This window comes from Leiobunum rupestre, chromosome 8 (genome assembly GCF_980474605.1).
Source record: "Leiobunum rupestre chromosome 8, qqLeiRupe1.1.hap1, whole genome shotgun sequence".
Taxonomy (NCBI): domain Eukaryota; kingdom Metazoa; phylum Arthropoda; class Arachnida; order Opiliones; family Sclerosomatidae; genus Leiobunum; species Leiobunum rupestre.
In genome coordinates this window covers 15,298,426-15,315,818 of record NC_143391.1, presented here as the reverse complement: position 1 = coordinate 15,315,818, position 17,393 = coordinate 15,298,426, and the positions used below count along the sequence as shown (strand labels likewise).

The 17,393-nt window shown below is 38.9% G+C and overlaps 1 protein-coding gene across 3 annotated transcripts in view; it reads right to left on the bottom strand.

The window, feature by feature from the left end:
* Nucleotides 1-226: 226 nt before the first annotated feature.
* The window catches only part of LOC149932473 (kin of IRRE-like protein 1), a 70,914-nt gene continuing 53,747 nt past the window's right edge, over nt 227-17,393 (bottom strand). Inside the window, exons 9-15 of one of the 3 annotated variants that reach the window (XM_090156139.1) lie at nt 16,508-16,807; nt 6,036-6,161; nt 5,863-5,884; nt 5,404-5,480; nt 4,658-4,779; nt 3,921-4,127; nt 227-1,936 (exon numbers count right to left, since the gene is read on the bottom strand). In XM_090156139.1, coding sequence (XP_090012265.1) covers nt 1,856-1,936; nt 3,921-4,127; nt 4,658-4,779; nt 5,404-5,480; nt 5,863-5,884; nt 6,036-6,161; nt 16,508-16,807 — 935 coding nt within the window. In that variant the 3' untranslated portion in view covers nt 227-1,855. Of the gene's footprint in view, nt 1,937-3,920; nt 4,128-4,657; nt 4,803-5,403; nt 5,481-5,862; nt 5,885-6,035; nt 6,162-16,507; nt 16,808-17,393 lie in introns of those variants that run through there. The other 2 variants (XM_090156141.1, XM_090156140.1) reach the window with 2 other exon arrangements.

Here is a 17,393-nt window from a genome sequence, read left to right as displayed (position 1 = left end):
AAACTGAAGTTTTCGATACGGGGGAACAGGCCCCGAATTCTTCTTTCGTGGAAAGACACGTCGAGCGTGGATTAACGAAGAATTTAATTTTCGATTCGCCCACACCCACGTACCCCTCCGCGAAATAATAAAATTTGGTGAATTGATCGTAGCGTGAAATTAATCAAAGGTTTTAATTTTTTTAATCGCTTTTTTTATTGGTAACAAAAATACGTGGAAAATCAGCCTTTACACAATGAAATCAGAAATGATGAACCGTGATTTTTTTTAAATATTTAACACATTGAAATCCGTTTAACAATCGCGTTATGTTTCATATTTGTTTTCCTGTCTTCTATCTACCTATGTAATGAGAAAAGCGTAGAGTGTTTTTTTTTGTATTTTCTATTACGTTAACCTATTTATGGATTTATATAAAAGAAAACACATTTTTTCCGTATTGTTTGTTTTATTGGTAGATAATCTTAACTAATATATAAATTCGCGTTATTATTTGGAATGTCTTCGTTTCTTCGACGTAAATTTCCCTTAACTGTAGAACTAAGTCCCATCCTGTTGGCCTATTGTTTTATTGGTTGGACTCGTTCTTCTCCGGGACTAACGTTTCTTCTAAATACAGTTTTACGTAAAACACTAAATGAGTCTTTTCGAAGGGCGTTCGACTTCCTTACCAATTGGCGATAATTGTACGCGTATAGTTCGGACTATAGATAGGAGGTCCTCTGTTTCGCTAATGGTAGACGGGACTTGATTCGGAAGGTTTATATTTGGAAAACGGGGAGTTAATGTCGCCGTCCATCGCCACTCCGTACGGAAGCAAAGCCATACGTAGAAGCCGAACACGTCCGGGTTACGGAATCGCGATGGACGACGCGTAAAGATGGAACAATCCGGTCTCTTCTTAGAAGAAATTAATTATATTTATATATCCAATTCGCTGAAGTTATATGTACATATTTTTGTCTTAATCAGACTCGTTTATTTTGGTGGGTAGAGAATGGTACGAAGACGTTTAAAACTCGATATATGGATTGGTTTTTGTTTTATATAATTTATACAAGCAGCGTCCAAACGTATACACTGTCGGTTCAAATTAAATAAAATTCTTCATTCAACATTAGCTTCCCGCGATTCGTTCGATTATCGCGTGTCAGAATGATCGTTCGTTCGCAATCGCCGGTCTTCTTCTCGAATCGTTTTTACCGTATTGTTTCTTCCACGTAAAAGTTTTTGTAATTGTAAAAAGGCACAACTAAATCTCTTTTATCATCGTTATTATTTTTTTTTGGCTCGCGCGAAATATATATATTTTCGAAATGTTTCGGAGTTATCGATGTGTGTGTGTTTTTTTTTTCATAATGAAACACGATTAATTTTATTCCTTTTGCGGGGAGGAGGGAGAGAAATCGGTTAGTTCTTTCGAGCGTTGATAAAAGATGAAAAAGCCTCGACAAAAATGAAGAAATAGTATGAAAAAAGGTCCGATTCACTCTCCGTCGAGTGCGCGAGTAAAGGGGGGAAGAGAGACGCGTGAGTCCTCGCTGTCACATCACCGGATCGATCCGAGTGTTGAAAATAGTTTCGGCTTGGGAACCCGCGACCATCGTCGACACTGTCCGCGTATATTGAGTAGGAATATCACTGCTGCGAAAATTCATCGCGCGGATGTTCTTCTTTTCATTTCTTTTTACCCTGTCGCTCTTCACTCGCGCATTTCCACATTTATATATTTTTTTCTTCTATATTTATATATTTGGCTCGCGTTAGGCTTTTTTTTCGGTACGTCCGTGCGTTATCTCGCTCATCGGTAATTCATATATCCGGCACAGCTGGTAGAAGTTTCATATATTTTAAATCATGGTGGATTTGATTCGTACGTCGTGACTCGGCCACGGAGGAACCTGCCGGAAGGGAGAAGAACGGGGTGGGAAGAGGGCTGAAAAATGTTAATTGAACAAGGCTGCTTTTTGGAGCGGAAACAATAGATTCCCCGCGTCACACGTGGACTAACCAAAAAATGATTTGTCTATTATTTTATTTTATTCATTTTGACTTCAAACTGAAAATTATTTCGATCCCATACCATACCCAAAAGTGCATTTATTCATACTTATATTAGGGGAAATTAATATTTTAGGATGATGTTTAACGTTATTTCACCTCACGGTCTACCAATAGTCTCCTCCCCTTAACAGACATTCAAATCATTGCGGTATCTCTCATAGACTCCATAAAAATTGCGAAACGCGGAAGGGTGACGTTTGAAATAAGAATTACAACAATGTCATATTTTGGGAGCTACACTATTTCGAGTTTTAAAACTTTGGGAGCTACACTATTGCAACTTTTAAGACTTTGGGAGCTACACTATTTCGACTTTTAAGACTTTGGGAGCTACACTATTTCAACTTTTAAGACTTTGGGAGCTACACTATTTCGACTTTTAAGACTTTGGGAGCTACACTATTTCGACTTTTAAGACTTTGGGAGCTACACTGTTTCGGGTTTTAAGACTTTGGGAGCTACACTGTTTCGGGTTTTAAGACTTTGGGAGCTACACTATTTCGTGTTTTAAGACTTTGGGAGCTACATTGATATTTCAACTTTAGTGAAGAAACTATTTAGGAAATGACGCTCGAACCATAGACCTTTTCGATGGTTTATGCCTCTTTTATTATCAGCCACGCAAACTCCCGTTATTAGTTTCAAAAATGCGTGATAGGGCGAGCTCTATATACCGTCCAGGTACTCACGTTCTAGCAGGTTTCTTTTATTTTCCCAAAATTTCGCTAAAAGCTAATATTCTCAACCCGAGTTTCTGGCCAAATATTATTTTTATCCCGGCGGAGAGAAATGAAAATCGCTCTTGGCTTAAATATTCGAGTATAACACGAGTGGGTTCGCGGAGAAATTCTTAATCTGCCCTACGTGACTCGCGACAATGCAAAATATGTCCCTTGCTTAATTTCGCGGAGGTTTGGAGGCATTTCAATTTCCCGGTAATCCGTTATAAATAATTCAATTTTGCGGTTGAAAACTGTAACGACCGTAATTTAAGAACGTTGTCATTTCAATCTCTTAATATTTTTTCGGAAATATTAAATTAAGTTCGACTTCTTCATTTATTATTATTTTATTATTTAAATGACGAAATGTACTTTATTTTGCGTGCTTGAGTGGAGTCGCGAAGTTTTTCACTCGGGTCTTAGAAAACACATAATTTAATTTTAGTTAAAAGACTCAGTTTCCATTATTTAGTTTTATTATCAGCAATAGGCTACAGCCTTCCCGCCGCGACTTGTTAAAGTTCTCTCCGAAGAGTCATTCGTCTTTAAGGCAGTCGTATTTCGGGAAGGGGGGGGGGGGTACTCTTTCACCCGTATCAGGCTCATTTCCAATTAATACACATCCAAACCCCGCTTTCCCCTTGTTTACGGAAAATTTATTCAGGACAAGTTTCCTAACAAACAAATTTCTCTTCCATTCCGAGGCGTTCGTTCCTTTTCCGACAGCGGCCGCCGAACGCCCGCAATCATCGTGGCGCGACCCTTGTTTTCTCTCCCGACCTTATTAGCTTTTCCGAAAACGGGTAAAGGATTACGGCACCCCTTCCCTCCGAATAACAATTTGTCACTTGAGAGATTTTGCCTCTTGATATCTCATATTTGGCCGCTTGTTGGCGAAGGGGGTTCTACTAGGGGGGGGGGACGACCGGCCGTGATTAATTTTGATTTATACGCTTATTCCGTCCAACGTTTAGGCCCCCCTCCCGACCTTTAATGGCGAATAAATACCTTCAATCACGTCCGAAGACTTATCACGCGCTCCCCGAAGAAATCTTTTTTTCTATACTGTCCTTCGCCGTAAAAGGGTTACGTCGGGTCTATCGGGGTTGACGGTGTTACGAAGGTAAGACTCACCTCCATTTCGTCGTAATAGGAGCTGCACGGTGTGTTGGTCACGTCGGTGCTGCGGGTTTGGCAGTAGCGCCTTTCGCTATCGACTAGCGTTTCGGGCCACTGGATTTCGTCCCTGTCCTGGTAAGGCAAGCGGTGCGCCTGGAAGCTCGGCTGTTCCACGTACAGGCGGTGATGAGACTCTTCCTCCGACGGAATCTCCTGGGAATCCTTCGGAAGAATATTTCGTTTTTTATTCCATCTTTCTTCTCCCATTTTATTTTCGGCCATTTATTTTTTATATCGAGGGACTTCGCCGAAAGAACACCCCACCACGCGATTTCTTTTTCTATGGGTCCACTATTTTTTCCATTTTATATACGTATACGAAAGCCTTTACGATTTTAGATATATACTGTTTCAAAGGAGCTTCGTCGTATTGGTTTGGTGATATTCTATATAATGCATTCCATTTAAATTTCCTTTGGTCACCGTTGAAACGTTTTACGGTTTTCGCCCAGAGACTCTTCCACCCGCCCGCGATATGTACGGGCCTATTACCCAAGCCCAATATCTCCGGCTTGGTTTATCGCGTAGAAGCCCCTCCAAAAAAGGAAAACCATTTTACCGGGGGACATGATATAACCAAAACTAATTTTGCGAGTATATTTGCGTTTACCGCGACTGGGGGTTTAAGATCTATTCCATTGACCGGGGTCTTTCGAGCGACGAGGTATCGTGACAGCGAGTGGTAGGCTTACGTGAAAGACGTTCATCTCCACTTCGTGGTATCTCCTATCGTTGGAATTGAGATTGTCGTAATACTTTTGAGTAGCTTTGACACATCGCACAGGATACCATTCCTGGTCTTGGTTCCAGTTATCTGGAGGAGTACACACGAAAGAACTGAATCAAAATAAGCTTCATCTTTTTTGCCCATTCCTTGCTAAAGCAAAAAAATTAGTTAACGTTCGGTACATGCCCGTTATAATTTTTCGTGATTAAAGTAAGCGACAGACATCATTTAATTATAATAAAATGAATAGGACTATAAATAAGCGTGATATTTCTATAAAGCAATATTAATTGGTGGCCATTTTCAGGAGGCTGAAAAATTAAGCTATTCAAAGAAGATATTTGAATGTCGCTGGGTTTGGAATTTGGGAAAAGTGGCGAGGCTAATAGCGTTCGGTTTATATCCGACATCGGTCGCCGGGGCTGTTTGACTTTGTCGGTTCTTGTAAAAGAGACCGAGCGTACAGGTTGTCGGATTTTATCGCGGTCCAGTTAAAAAGGAAACAAGCGAAAAGGGATCCGAAGGATTTTGAAACTCGGACCCTTATCGAAGGATTAAGGGCGAGAATTTTTGAACGAGCCGCGCCACGCTCGAGATCGGGGGTCGTTTGAAGGGAAATTCCAAAGCGAAAGAGGGTAGCGGTGGTTAGGGCGAGAGGGGAGGGTAGCTTAATTCCCGGCCTCTGCACTGATGGCTTACCATAATACTCACTCCTCAAAGGGACCACATCTGGACTGTTCTGAGAAGATGGAAATCCCTTCCCCTCCGATTTGACTTCGGAAGACGATCTGCCTTGAAGGGGTGGGAGAAACCAAATATATGGAGTAACCCGGGACACAGATTCCTTTCATTAACACACACACATAGACGTAGTAAGCCTACCGCTCCATTTATTATATCAAAGGTGCACCGCGTGTTTGGGGTTGGTCGCGTTGTTGGTCACACGTAACGCCACACTGTATACCAAAACGGAACAACGACGAGAGGAAGGGCGGGAGATTGTAGGCCTGGCAACGCAAACGCGTTTTAGAAAACTCCTAAAGCCGGTGGTCGCCGTGCTTCGGATACCCAGGGTTCCGAGACACGATTCCGGATTGAGAAGTTTCTCATTTGGGAAACATCGAAAATGACGGATACAAAAGCCAGAAAATGCCAATTCAGATTACTCACTTTCCCTCGTCACACGGGCTCCCTGAAAAGCCGAACGAAACGTAAATATATTTTTGTTTATCACGCGGACGCCGTTATTCGAGTTAATTGGAGGGATTTAAAAGCGACTGGCATGCACGCGTATGGACAGAGAAGCTCGTCGTTACGTCAGCTACGGAAAATAATATATTTACCTCTTTCCTTTTGCTGGCGCCGGTATCGAAGGACCACGACGATGATGACGGCGCCCACCACCAACGCTAAAATCACTCCCGTGAAAATTCCCAGAAGCGGACTTATGCCACTGTTAGTATCCTTCCCTGCAAATTGAAAGGTAATCGCCATTTATATTGACTCGCGCTATATTGACATCTAAGTGTTTTTAGGATGGGGCTATTCGCAAATTACGTAACGCGAAATATCAACTTAATAAATAAATAATAAAACAACGAGAGAACTCTCTGAAGTAAAGGGAAATGTTGTTAAAGACAAAGCCTACATTTGCGAATGCAGGTCGAATCTTTTCTATTCTCTCTTCTAGAGAAATTTACTTGTTACCATGCCTTGTAATAAATAAAAGAGTATTTTACAGTTTGACTCTCGAACATGGCTTAAACATAAGCCGACAACTTCCAAGCTTCACATAATATAGTTTTACAGCTCGATAGAAGGCGCTCAAAAACAGCCAGCCTTTTAATAAAGCACTAATTTAATTGGCTATTACAGTTGACTGCTGTTTTGAGATGAAAATGTTATGTCAAGTTTTATTATTTAATAATAATAACAATCAGCTAGGCTAATACCCAAGGCACCACCTTAGGCCTAAGTCATCAAGCGACCTTTGAAGCCTTTAGTGTAGGGAGCTGTTGGCTCGATCGCGTGGCATGCCACCACCCTCCTACGCGTTGTAACCCGGCCACCTGAATTAAATGCTTCAAAAGTCGCTTGATGACTTAGGCCTAAGGTGGTGCATTGGGTATTAGCCTAGCTGATTATTATTATTATTATTTTTTTATTATTAATTCAGGTGACCGGGTTCCAATGCGTAGGAGGGTGGTGGCAAGCTCTGCATGCCGCTTGATCGAGCCAACAGCTCCCTACACTAACTATTACTTTTAACCCCAACAAGTTTTTATGGAAGAGGAAACCCCTTAAACCAGTGGGGAAAGAACTTGCAAACTCAACGCAGAAGGAGTTGTTCCGAGTTTTCACCCAGTGCCACAGGCTGGGATCGAACCCGGCTCCTCTTGCTGCGAGGCGAAAGTGCTAACCACTCTGCCACCCCACCGTCATACTTTTTCAACACGAGTAAAAATTGACAAGAAATTAAGTAACAAATACTCAACCGTCCTTAATTATATCAAAGATAATATAGAACTTCCTACCCTAGATTCGAATTTTTAGAGCTTTCTGATTGACGTTTTTTTAACGAAGCGTTTATTTACTTCCGGCACGTGACTTTCGAAAAATAGGTCGCTATATTGTCCTATCACGGCCAACTTTGATGAACGCTGCAAGTGGGTAAGCGCTATTGACCACGCGCGAGTAAGTTATTACGAATCTATGGTACGAGGTTTATTTTATCTTTGATTATAATAGCAACATAAACCTTAAAAATATTAAACAAATTTTAAAATAAACCAATTTATTTATGGCATTACCTCTAGTGTTCTAATCATAGTATTATTAATGATAAAAACGAGTGCTACTTTGCAAGTGTGACTTAAAATAACGATATGCATTATAACAATTCAGTGACCCATCCCCTCTGTTACTGCATTAGGTCATTTCTGAACGGCCCCTATGGTTGTCTGTAGACTATAACTGACTTCTCCTAATTCCGAAAACTGGTGGTACTTTACCTACCCATTCACACCAATAGCTCGCGAGTTGTTTCGAGTCTTTTGAGCAAACGGGTTTTGTTTGCGCGTTTATACAATTTAAGTAAACATTTCTATGACTGGAAGATAGATAATTGTACAAGGGAAAACCGGGTATTTCACTTCTCTCTGAAGTTGTAAAAATCTAGGAATCTTTACGCGTTTGACCCTAGAGCCTATTAAAGTATTGTGCTAATGTAAAATTTACCGCTATGGCGCGAATTCGTAGCGCGAAATAAAGTGGTAAGTTCCCGGAAAATCCGCGTAAATAATATAGAAAGGCAGACCTTAAAAGCCTTTTAGATGAAGGCGCTGGGATTTCTGTTAGTTCGCTATCCTTCTCTCAATTAATTTCAAGCGACTAGTTTTGAGAAAGTTGTTGCATCGCTGGAACGTTTCGCGGCTGCAAGCTTCAGTCAGGTGTACTTTATTTTGATACAAGCCACACTGAAACACTGTCGCTTTAATAAGTAAAGCGTTCGGATTAATAATACTTCCCGTTAGAATAGTTTTACCCTCGCTAAATATTTCCAGATCGAGATTAAAATTGTTACGATGCGCAAATTTAACTAGAAGAGTATTACTTAATCAATGTCCCTTTTAGAACCCGCCCAAAGGAAATTATGCAAATTCCGGCTTTCTAAATAAAATATTAACTGCTTCTCGATTATGAAATTGAACAGACAATTATATTAATATTAAGGAATTCTTTATACCTTAACCACCATTGGAATATATTAACACACAGGCTGCGTTTAGAAATATTTATTTGCTGAAAAAGTCCGTTGGTCAATTTAACGTAGGATCTTAAGGCTGTTTGCGGAAAAACCTAAATTTAAAATATTCCTCGCTGTTTTCTGGTTTGTGGCTTTTAAAATTTAAAAAAGAAAGAAACAAAACTATCAGCAAGTCCAATATTTTTTAAGATTGCCACATTAATGATCTTGCCATTCTTCGTTTGTGGTAACCTCACTAATCCATTGAGCAACCATAATGACTACCGATGGCTTCGTTGAGCCAAGTGACGTGAAAACCCGACGCAGTGATTACTAAAAGATCCATTGAACACAGCCGAATAAGGGTTTTGAAATAAATACGTTTGTGCCAAAAATATGTTTTTATTATCTGATTATATAAAATGTAAAATTGTGGTAAATTTCATTCTTAAGGTATCGCGCTACTCCTGATCTTTTTGGATCGGTGTTTTTACTTGATGTTTTACGTATGTACAGGAAACCACGGGACAAAAAAACAAGTTCGGCAAGGAAAAAATCCCATGTCGTTGCCCCGTCCATTTTCAAAAGTGACATTATGAGCGCGTGTAAAAGGTTATAATCTTAATAATTTTTTTGTTAATATAAAATTTCGACAAAAATTCCAATATTTAACAATAGGCGCTAACATAAATTATTCGTGTCTTGTTCAACTTGTTAAAATGTTCCACGCGCTCTTTAATATTTTAGCGTAAAAGGCTCGCGCATTTTTTATTTATTTCAGGGAGCACCCGCGAATTCGCTCGAGCTCGCTTACGCTAAAATATCAAGACGCGCGTGGAACTTTTTAACAAGTTGAATAAGACATAAATAGAGTTTATGCTAGCGTCTATTATCAGGCACCCCATATTCCACATTTTGTCGCAGCGTTTGGCTTCTCTAAAAAATGGTTACGTCATTTTCTTATATATTTTCTAGCGAATAAACGGGTATATTCTATAAAGAGAATAGGCTACGGGTTTGGGTAATGTTATATACGTCGATAAGCTAGCGGTGACCAGTGTTGGAAATAAGGCGGTGGCGTCGGTCAAAGACCAGTTTATTTTGAGCTATGACCAGTAAATTAAATGGAATCTGGGGGTTTCACTGGTCATAAGGACCAGTTTATTTTTAATTAAAAGTATAATTCTATACCGAAAAGAGAAAATGATAAAAGCGTTGCGCTCTCAGCTTCTCACAGCCAATGAAATTGCGGATTTTTACTTATTTCTACTCCTAAACCGAAGGTATTTCCTGGAATCTGGCAGTAATGTAATTCGACGTTCTTCTTAAGAATATGTTTAAGAAACATAAGCGTAGAAGACATGGATGCCTATCCTGCAATTTCTTTATGGCTTTTAGGAACAAAAAGAAGGTCAGAAAGGAGTTAAACTGTTTTTATTCGAAGGGCAAGAAGATGATGAAATAAAAGATGTGATAAATAAAACTCATTATAGTTCCTAATTGCTATTAACAATTCACTTTCAAAGGTAAAGTAAAAGAGGGAGAGAGATAAGTGGTGGTAGAAAAGAGTGGTCATGACCAGTAAATTATGTTTTAAGTAGGGGGTATTGTGGTCACATTGGCCAGTACCTTTAAAAAGCTTATTTCCAACACTGGCGGCGACGGGAAGATGAAATTATAACCCACGCAGATTTAAGGGTCTAGGGGTAAATGCTGTGGCGCGTAGTGATCGGTGGCTCTTTTCAGATTTTGTGAGGAGGGACTTGAACTATGTTTGTCTTTCTGTTTTAAAGCCACTAATGTTTATAGAGCCTTGAACAAATAAGCTACCAGAATCATAAACCAAAACCCTTTTCTTCAACGCTCACCAGAGAATCGCGAAACCTTTCCATCCAAATTCAAATAACGTGCGTAAAAACTTTAGATTTTGAGGCCTAACGTCAGTCACGTATTATATTAAAACGAAAATGTTTTTACCAAAGCAGTTTTAAGGCAGATATAAGGGGGATGGAGTAAGTTGGGACCTATCAAAGATCCGATATTTATTACATTTCAGATTAGAGATATTTTTTTTGGAATAATTTAAAGTATATTTTAGTTTATTTCATAAATGTTTGAAAATAATTGTAGTAAATTTTAGTCACCTTTCCGTAAATTGATAAACATATTTATCAAACGGAAATGTATATATTTTAAAACCCTTTGCTAAAATTTGAGCATTGAAACCGTAATAGTAAATTGAGAAAATATTAAACTGTAAATTATTACGTGTTAAATAGCAGAATTTAACTTCGATACGTTATTAGATATTTTTGTTCTGATTAAAAGACATAAAATACTAAATTATCTATTTAAATAAAAAAATCTAATATCCTTCAGGCTATGAGTTTCGTGATCCAATATTTTGTTTTGCAATTTCATCTTTTATTCAATATCATGCATCCGAAAGTATAAAAAAATGTGAACTCTTGATTGAAAGATAACATTAACGAATAGAAAACGTTTAAAATATTAGTTAAAAACTACAGATTACTGGTAAGAAATTTTAAAACTATTCTTTAATAACACCAGTTAAAAATGATGTTATATAAAAGATATGATAAAAAACTAAACCTTTAAAATTAACTTTGTAACTTTATTTAACTTCAATACGTGATTAAATTTAAATGTAGTACTGTTACAAAATTTATCAAGTACGAAAATTAACCCATGAAATTATGTTATTGAAACGCATTAAGTAGCAGACGACTCCCCAAATGTCAACAAGAAAAGGGCCTAATATTTGCTTTCCGTAACATAAATATAGACTCAGAGTATTCTAATATGCTACCTATCGAGTTTGAAAAGTTTCTACAAAATATAAACATTTTATAAATTTACGGTTTCAAGGCTCAAATTTACGCTAAAGGTTTTAAAATATATACATTTCCATCTGATAATTATATTTATCGATTTACGGTAAGCTGACGAAAATTGACTACAATTATTTTCAAACATTTAAGAAAAAAACTAAAATATAAATTTTTTTTTAATTATTCCTAAAAAAATCTAATCTAAAACCAAATATAATAAATATCTGAACCATGATAGGTCCGAGCATACTTTATTCTGACCCACAGGTCATATTTTTGTCAATTTTCAAATTTATTCGTTCAAACCAGGAATATTTCGAAACCTGAAAAATGCCAGGGAAATTTTAAATAAAATAGAAACACTTGTGAGAGCTTAGAATAAAATTTTCTATGCGTGAGAATGATGGTAGCGAACTTCCTATTAAGCCAAATTATCTCTCTAGCTCTCATGCTAAAATAATATCAGGTTACTTGGAAACAGTGGAAAAACCTGAAATTCGAGAAAAATTGTTTTTATTACACTGTTTTAACCTTTTTTGCCCCGAATTTATTTTTAAATAATCCAAAGATTAAATTAAATATGATTTATTTTTAAGTTTCTCTAGGGGAATAATAGAGTTATCTCAAGTAATAATTTTGCGTATTTAATTAACCTAGCGAGTGAATCAAGGGACTACTAATAGACTTAAATCTTGCGTATGAGAGTTTTTAAGAGAACTACGTTTGTAGGTTTCGTCATATCTCCTTCACTTGGCTTAGATTAAAAATAGTATATTTTAACTCGCTTGGTCCAAAATTTGTATAGTAGATTCAACTAAGTTCTTGTAAATAATAAAGGGCCATAAACCCTTAAGAGTTAAAATCTGTACAGGGCTACGTTTGAATGCCCAAACTCTTTATTGGCATGAAAATGTACTCTATTTTTAGGATATACAATGAATGGAATTTCCAACAAACCATCTGTGGTCTAGAATATATTTTTTATGTCAAATTAAGTAAACTAACCCTAAAGCTTTATATTTTTTGTGATATCTTACACAGTGATTCTTCAGAAGCTCTTCATTAATAATCTTTAAAAATTATTACTTTTAACCAGGGTTGGAAAAAAATCCGGATTTTTTATGAATTGTCCAGACCAGTGGATTTATTCGGTTATATCCGCATTTTTTAGTACAAGGTGTGTTTTGATTATGCAGCAACAAAATTATCGTTTATTTTTATCGGTAGTGTTCCGTCTGCAATTTTCTCAATTGTGGCTAATATTAAATAGTTTAACCCATCCATCGCAACTTGAATAGAAGTTTGTACACAATACAGCTACCACTAAACTCCTAAAAATTATCCATGATGAGTTGCTAGAAAATACCCCCGAAGCTCTTCTCAAAAGTTTGGATGTTAAGGGGGAAGAATACAGTAAAAGCCTCTTTTTCGTTCAAGCTGAACGTGTCAGTTTTAACAATAACATAATTGAATTATATTTTTCTTATTAGGCTGAACCTTCCTCTAGTGCTTGAAATAATTTTGATAATTCTAATATTAATAGTTAACGAGATATAAGGTCCTAACTAAAGGGTAGTTTGGCCGCTTGCTCAACTTGTTTTGCTCCGGGGGTCCGAATTAAAACGTAATAACTTATTTACTTTTAAATTTAAAATTGTCAAAATTATTTTAGTCACTAAGTAAAAGGCTGTTCTACACTTAAATATTAATTTTGTAAGTTAAAATACAAAATTAAAAGAGTTAAGCTTGAAATAGCGCGAAAGTAGACAATGGCCACTGTAGTCTTCCCCCTTAACTGAAAGATGAAGCTCGCAGAAAATTTCTATAGTTTAGAGTTAGCTTATTGTACGCATTCTAAGCGGATCACGCGTCATCTTTAAATAATTTATCGTAAAAGCTAACAACTACTTCATTTTTAATTTTACCGATTTTCCTACAGTGGGAATTTTCATGGTAATAAAAAATAAATCAATTGTTCATAAATGACGTACTGCTTTGAAAATTGATCCAAATGTGTTCTTTCACATTGACCTTAATTTAACAGAAAATTAGAAGTGCTAAAGACGCAACTGAAAAAGTACATTAAGAAATATGAACTATTGGAAAATGTAATAGAATTTACTTGGGCATAATTGAAAATTAGAAATGTTTAAACTGGGGGAGGTCGATGACCGGACGGTTGTTCAAACGTATAAGAATTCTTTTTTCATTTGGCTTTCTTTGATGACCGAAGTCGGCGTTCTCCTACAAAACGTCCCTCGCCCAAATGTCCACGGATACATAGATGAGAATACATCGCCCTCCAGTGACAGAATGCCCACCAAATTTACGAAGCGTCTATAAGTCCTCTCTATTCGTATCTTGTCACGAAAAATACGTCACTAATTCACGCGTGGAGAGAGATATTTCTCGCGTTTCTGGCGGTGACGCCGGAAAGCCACTTCAACATTTGGTCGCAACTAAATGAGAAGACGCGTTAAGAAGGGGGTCGAGGTATAATCTTGGGGTCACATTCTGTCTCTGTCCAGGCGTGTAAAATTCAAAGGAGGGATGAGGGAGATATACCCGCGCGTATGTTCGCTCTCCCACAAATTATCTTTCATCAGATGGCTGTGGAAAAAAGGGGGCTGACTATAAGCGGGACAGCGCTCTTTGGGCGCTCGCTATCTTTCGAACGCTATGATAGAAGGCAGCGAGGGCGGGACTCGGCTAGACTGAAGCGCTTTATATCCGGGAGGTTACTCCTTTTGTTACAGGCGGCGGTTACCAAAGCACCTTATCTTCTAGACAACTAAGAATTATACAGCCTCCAGTCTAGAGCGATGGAAAAAAGAAGAGCTTTAAGCATCTCGTACGGAGGGTGTTGCGGGGAAGAAGGGCAAAAAATCGAGGTTCGCTTCTTTCCATCGCCCCCTTCCGCGCCATCCGCAAATAACTCGGTGGCGCGGCCAACCTCCCGAGAATTGGGGTGATAAAAAGATGAGGGAATTTCGGGGGGCAAGAAATTGCGAAAAGTATAATAAAAAAAAGAAAAACTGCGGGGGCCCCGGTAGATGGCGCGGTGTTAAAAGACGCGGCGGCACTTCTTTGTGCCTTATATCTTTAATCACAAACGTAATTTGGCCCTCCTGGAATTTCATCATAAAGTGTTTATGCTCGCGGACTTTATTTTCGCCAATACGTTTTTTTCCTTCCCTTCGCCGGGGTAGCTTATGGCCTCTTCGCTCTTCTGGATCATCATCTCGCGCGCGCCGGAAAATAGGGCCGTAGGCTTTGGACTAGCTGAGTTTCTGTTCCGCGCTGGGTTTTTTGATCATATCATAGAGCGCGCGCCTTCTACGGCGTATTTTTCGCCCTTTGAGTTATTTGAAACGAGTTTTGGGGCTGCGGCTTTGATCGCGCCCCCTACCGTTCACCGAGGAAATTACGATAAAGCTCATTTCTGCGGATCGAGCTCTACGACGTGAGCCTTCTTTTTTTAATTCCGTCCAACGTTTAAAAGGATCCTTTGATATTGGATCCGCTTTTTTACCAGTTTTTGGAATTTTGGAGTGCAGTAAAAAAAAACTCTCAAAATCGGGAAAACTGATCGAGGTGAAATTTTAAACGAATCTTTCTATTCAGGGAAATATGTTGGCACGCCTTAATATAAAAGAATAACGGGAGGGGGGGGCACCTTTCAAATACGTGTTTTTAAGGTATTCAAACCATTAACTTCTCTATTGTCTGATATTATGTGGTCTGCTAACAAAATGATCCGCGTTAAAAATTGAAATTTTACAAATAGAAATTAATATACATCCAGGGTGCCCTATATATATTTATATTAGTTTTACCTAGGAGCAACAAACACAAGGAGAACGCAGCTAGCCTTTAAACACGCTAACGAAGGGTTGTATACGAATTTCATTGGACGAGCGTCACGAGCGTTTACACTGAACGTTTTACGGGCGGGGGGAAAGACAATTTCCGAATTTCCCCCTTCCGACGGCAGCAGGTGCTAAAGCGTCTAGCCAATGAAAAAGGTACACAAGAAAATCCACGACTTTTGACGGGTTGCATTCTCCTTGTGTAGGGTGTTGTGTTTGTTGCTCCTAGGTTTTACTGATATCGGAGAAAAGCCAGAATTCCTACACACTACTGATGAGCCCAAAAAGGGTGAAACCGGTCAACTGTTGGAATCTCTGGCTGAAATGTTGAATTAACCATTAATGTTCAGAATTTGTTTTTATTAATGTAACAAATTTCAATTCAACCGGTTAATATAAAATATTTTGAAAACTGTAAATTGGAATATTCCAGAATATTTATGTAAAAATAGAGCTCGAGGTTTGGATAACTAATATCCGTTTTATTTGTGTTTATCCATAACCAAAAATTATCTGAATAAAAACCTATTTTTTGCATATTAAATCGATGTATAACCGCGAATAATATACAGAAACAAACAGTTAACCGAAAGTTTTTTGAATAATCGCAAATTTGGCGGTTATAATTTAGCTGTTCTGCCAGGTGCGTAGGTACGTTTCGGATTAAGGGGAGTACAAATATCATTTTAGCGCTCTATTGATAGGCTTTTGGCGCCTTTTTGGGACCAATTTAGCGCTTTTTCAAATTTTAAGGGGGTTTTATTTTACCCCTGTTCCTACGCCACTGTGTTCCGCCGAGTTCTATGTGAAAAACGCCAATTATGCATATATTTATATTTAGTTAGAATGACAATGTTGGTATGATTTCAATCAAATATCATCTTTTGGTTCCCTAAAAAGTAAGTTTCCGACGCGATTGCACGCACTCGGGTGACCTTATGTCATTTCTCTTTTCGTGCCGGGGGGTTATCATTAAGTGTCAGTGAATACATTCTTGTATAGGCCAAAGGTGTTCCTAGAGCCTCTTTATAATTTCTGTATATTTTAAACTGTTAGCCGCTAAAATATATTTTCCAGTAAGCACTATTTGAATATAATAGCGGGACTGAATATCGACATTTCCTAATCGCAGCGATTAATAATTATTTACCCGTTGGCAATTTGTAGTCGGTATTAGAGCAATTTAGATGTTATTTAAAGGACTAAATTTTTACAACCTTTAACAATTTCGGCGAGGCAATTTATCTAGGCATAAATTACGAGGGTTACGCGCCCTTAACAAGACCCGGCTGATTGATATCCCTAATCAGGATGTCATTTTAGAATAGATAAGTTTCCGGGGTACTTACCGACTTGCTTCTGGGCGGCTGGTTTGGTAGATACGGCCAACGTGACTGGCTCGCTCTTGCCTTTGACGTTGGCGGCGTAGAGAACCATGCTGAAGTGGGTCCCGGGAGGTAATCCATCCATGTGGAAATTGGGAGAGTCTGGCCGGGATATGTTTCGCTCCAGTCTATCGCTGTCCGTATTGTAAAGCTCGATAAAATAGCTCGGAGGTAAGCCGTTGTTGTCTCCCGGCTGGCACTCCACCGTAATGGTTTCCGTCGTGAAATTCGTCACAAAGCAACTCTCCAGCGGGTCCGGAGGTCCTGATAGTCGGAGAGACACGGAGGACCGAAAAGAAGAAAAAATCCCCGCCCGATAGCGGCTCGGTAAAGAAAAGCTATATCACGTATGAAGCGACGTAGGACGCGTAAGTGGGCGGACTGCGAAGGGGGCGAAATGAAAAAGGGGCTGGAAATAGATAAATATAGAAAGAGAAATCCCATTTTCAATTAGACTATATACTGGCGAGGGTGGCGACCGGGGTAACCAAACTCGCGCGCGGAAAGCATCCAAAAGATATCGAAAGCCGTTTTTCAGGAATGCCTCCCGAGAAAAAAAGGATTAGATCCTTTTGTCGCGCGAAGGACACCGAAACAAAAAAAAAGAAGATGGAGCAACCGAGAGGGGAGGGGGTCGCGCTGGGCAAGCGAAGACGCTGGCAGTGCATGGCAGCCGCGTATAAGAGGCCCGAAAGAAATAGCGGCAGTGAGAAACGGCGCGCTTAAAAGAAGCGCGGGCTGAAGAAGCCGCTGTAGTAGGAAAAGCGATTTCGCTTCTTCCAATTGTTCTTGTTGTTGGGAAAGACCTCGGGTTTGACACCTCGGCGCGTCTTTCATTCCTGGTAGCCCC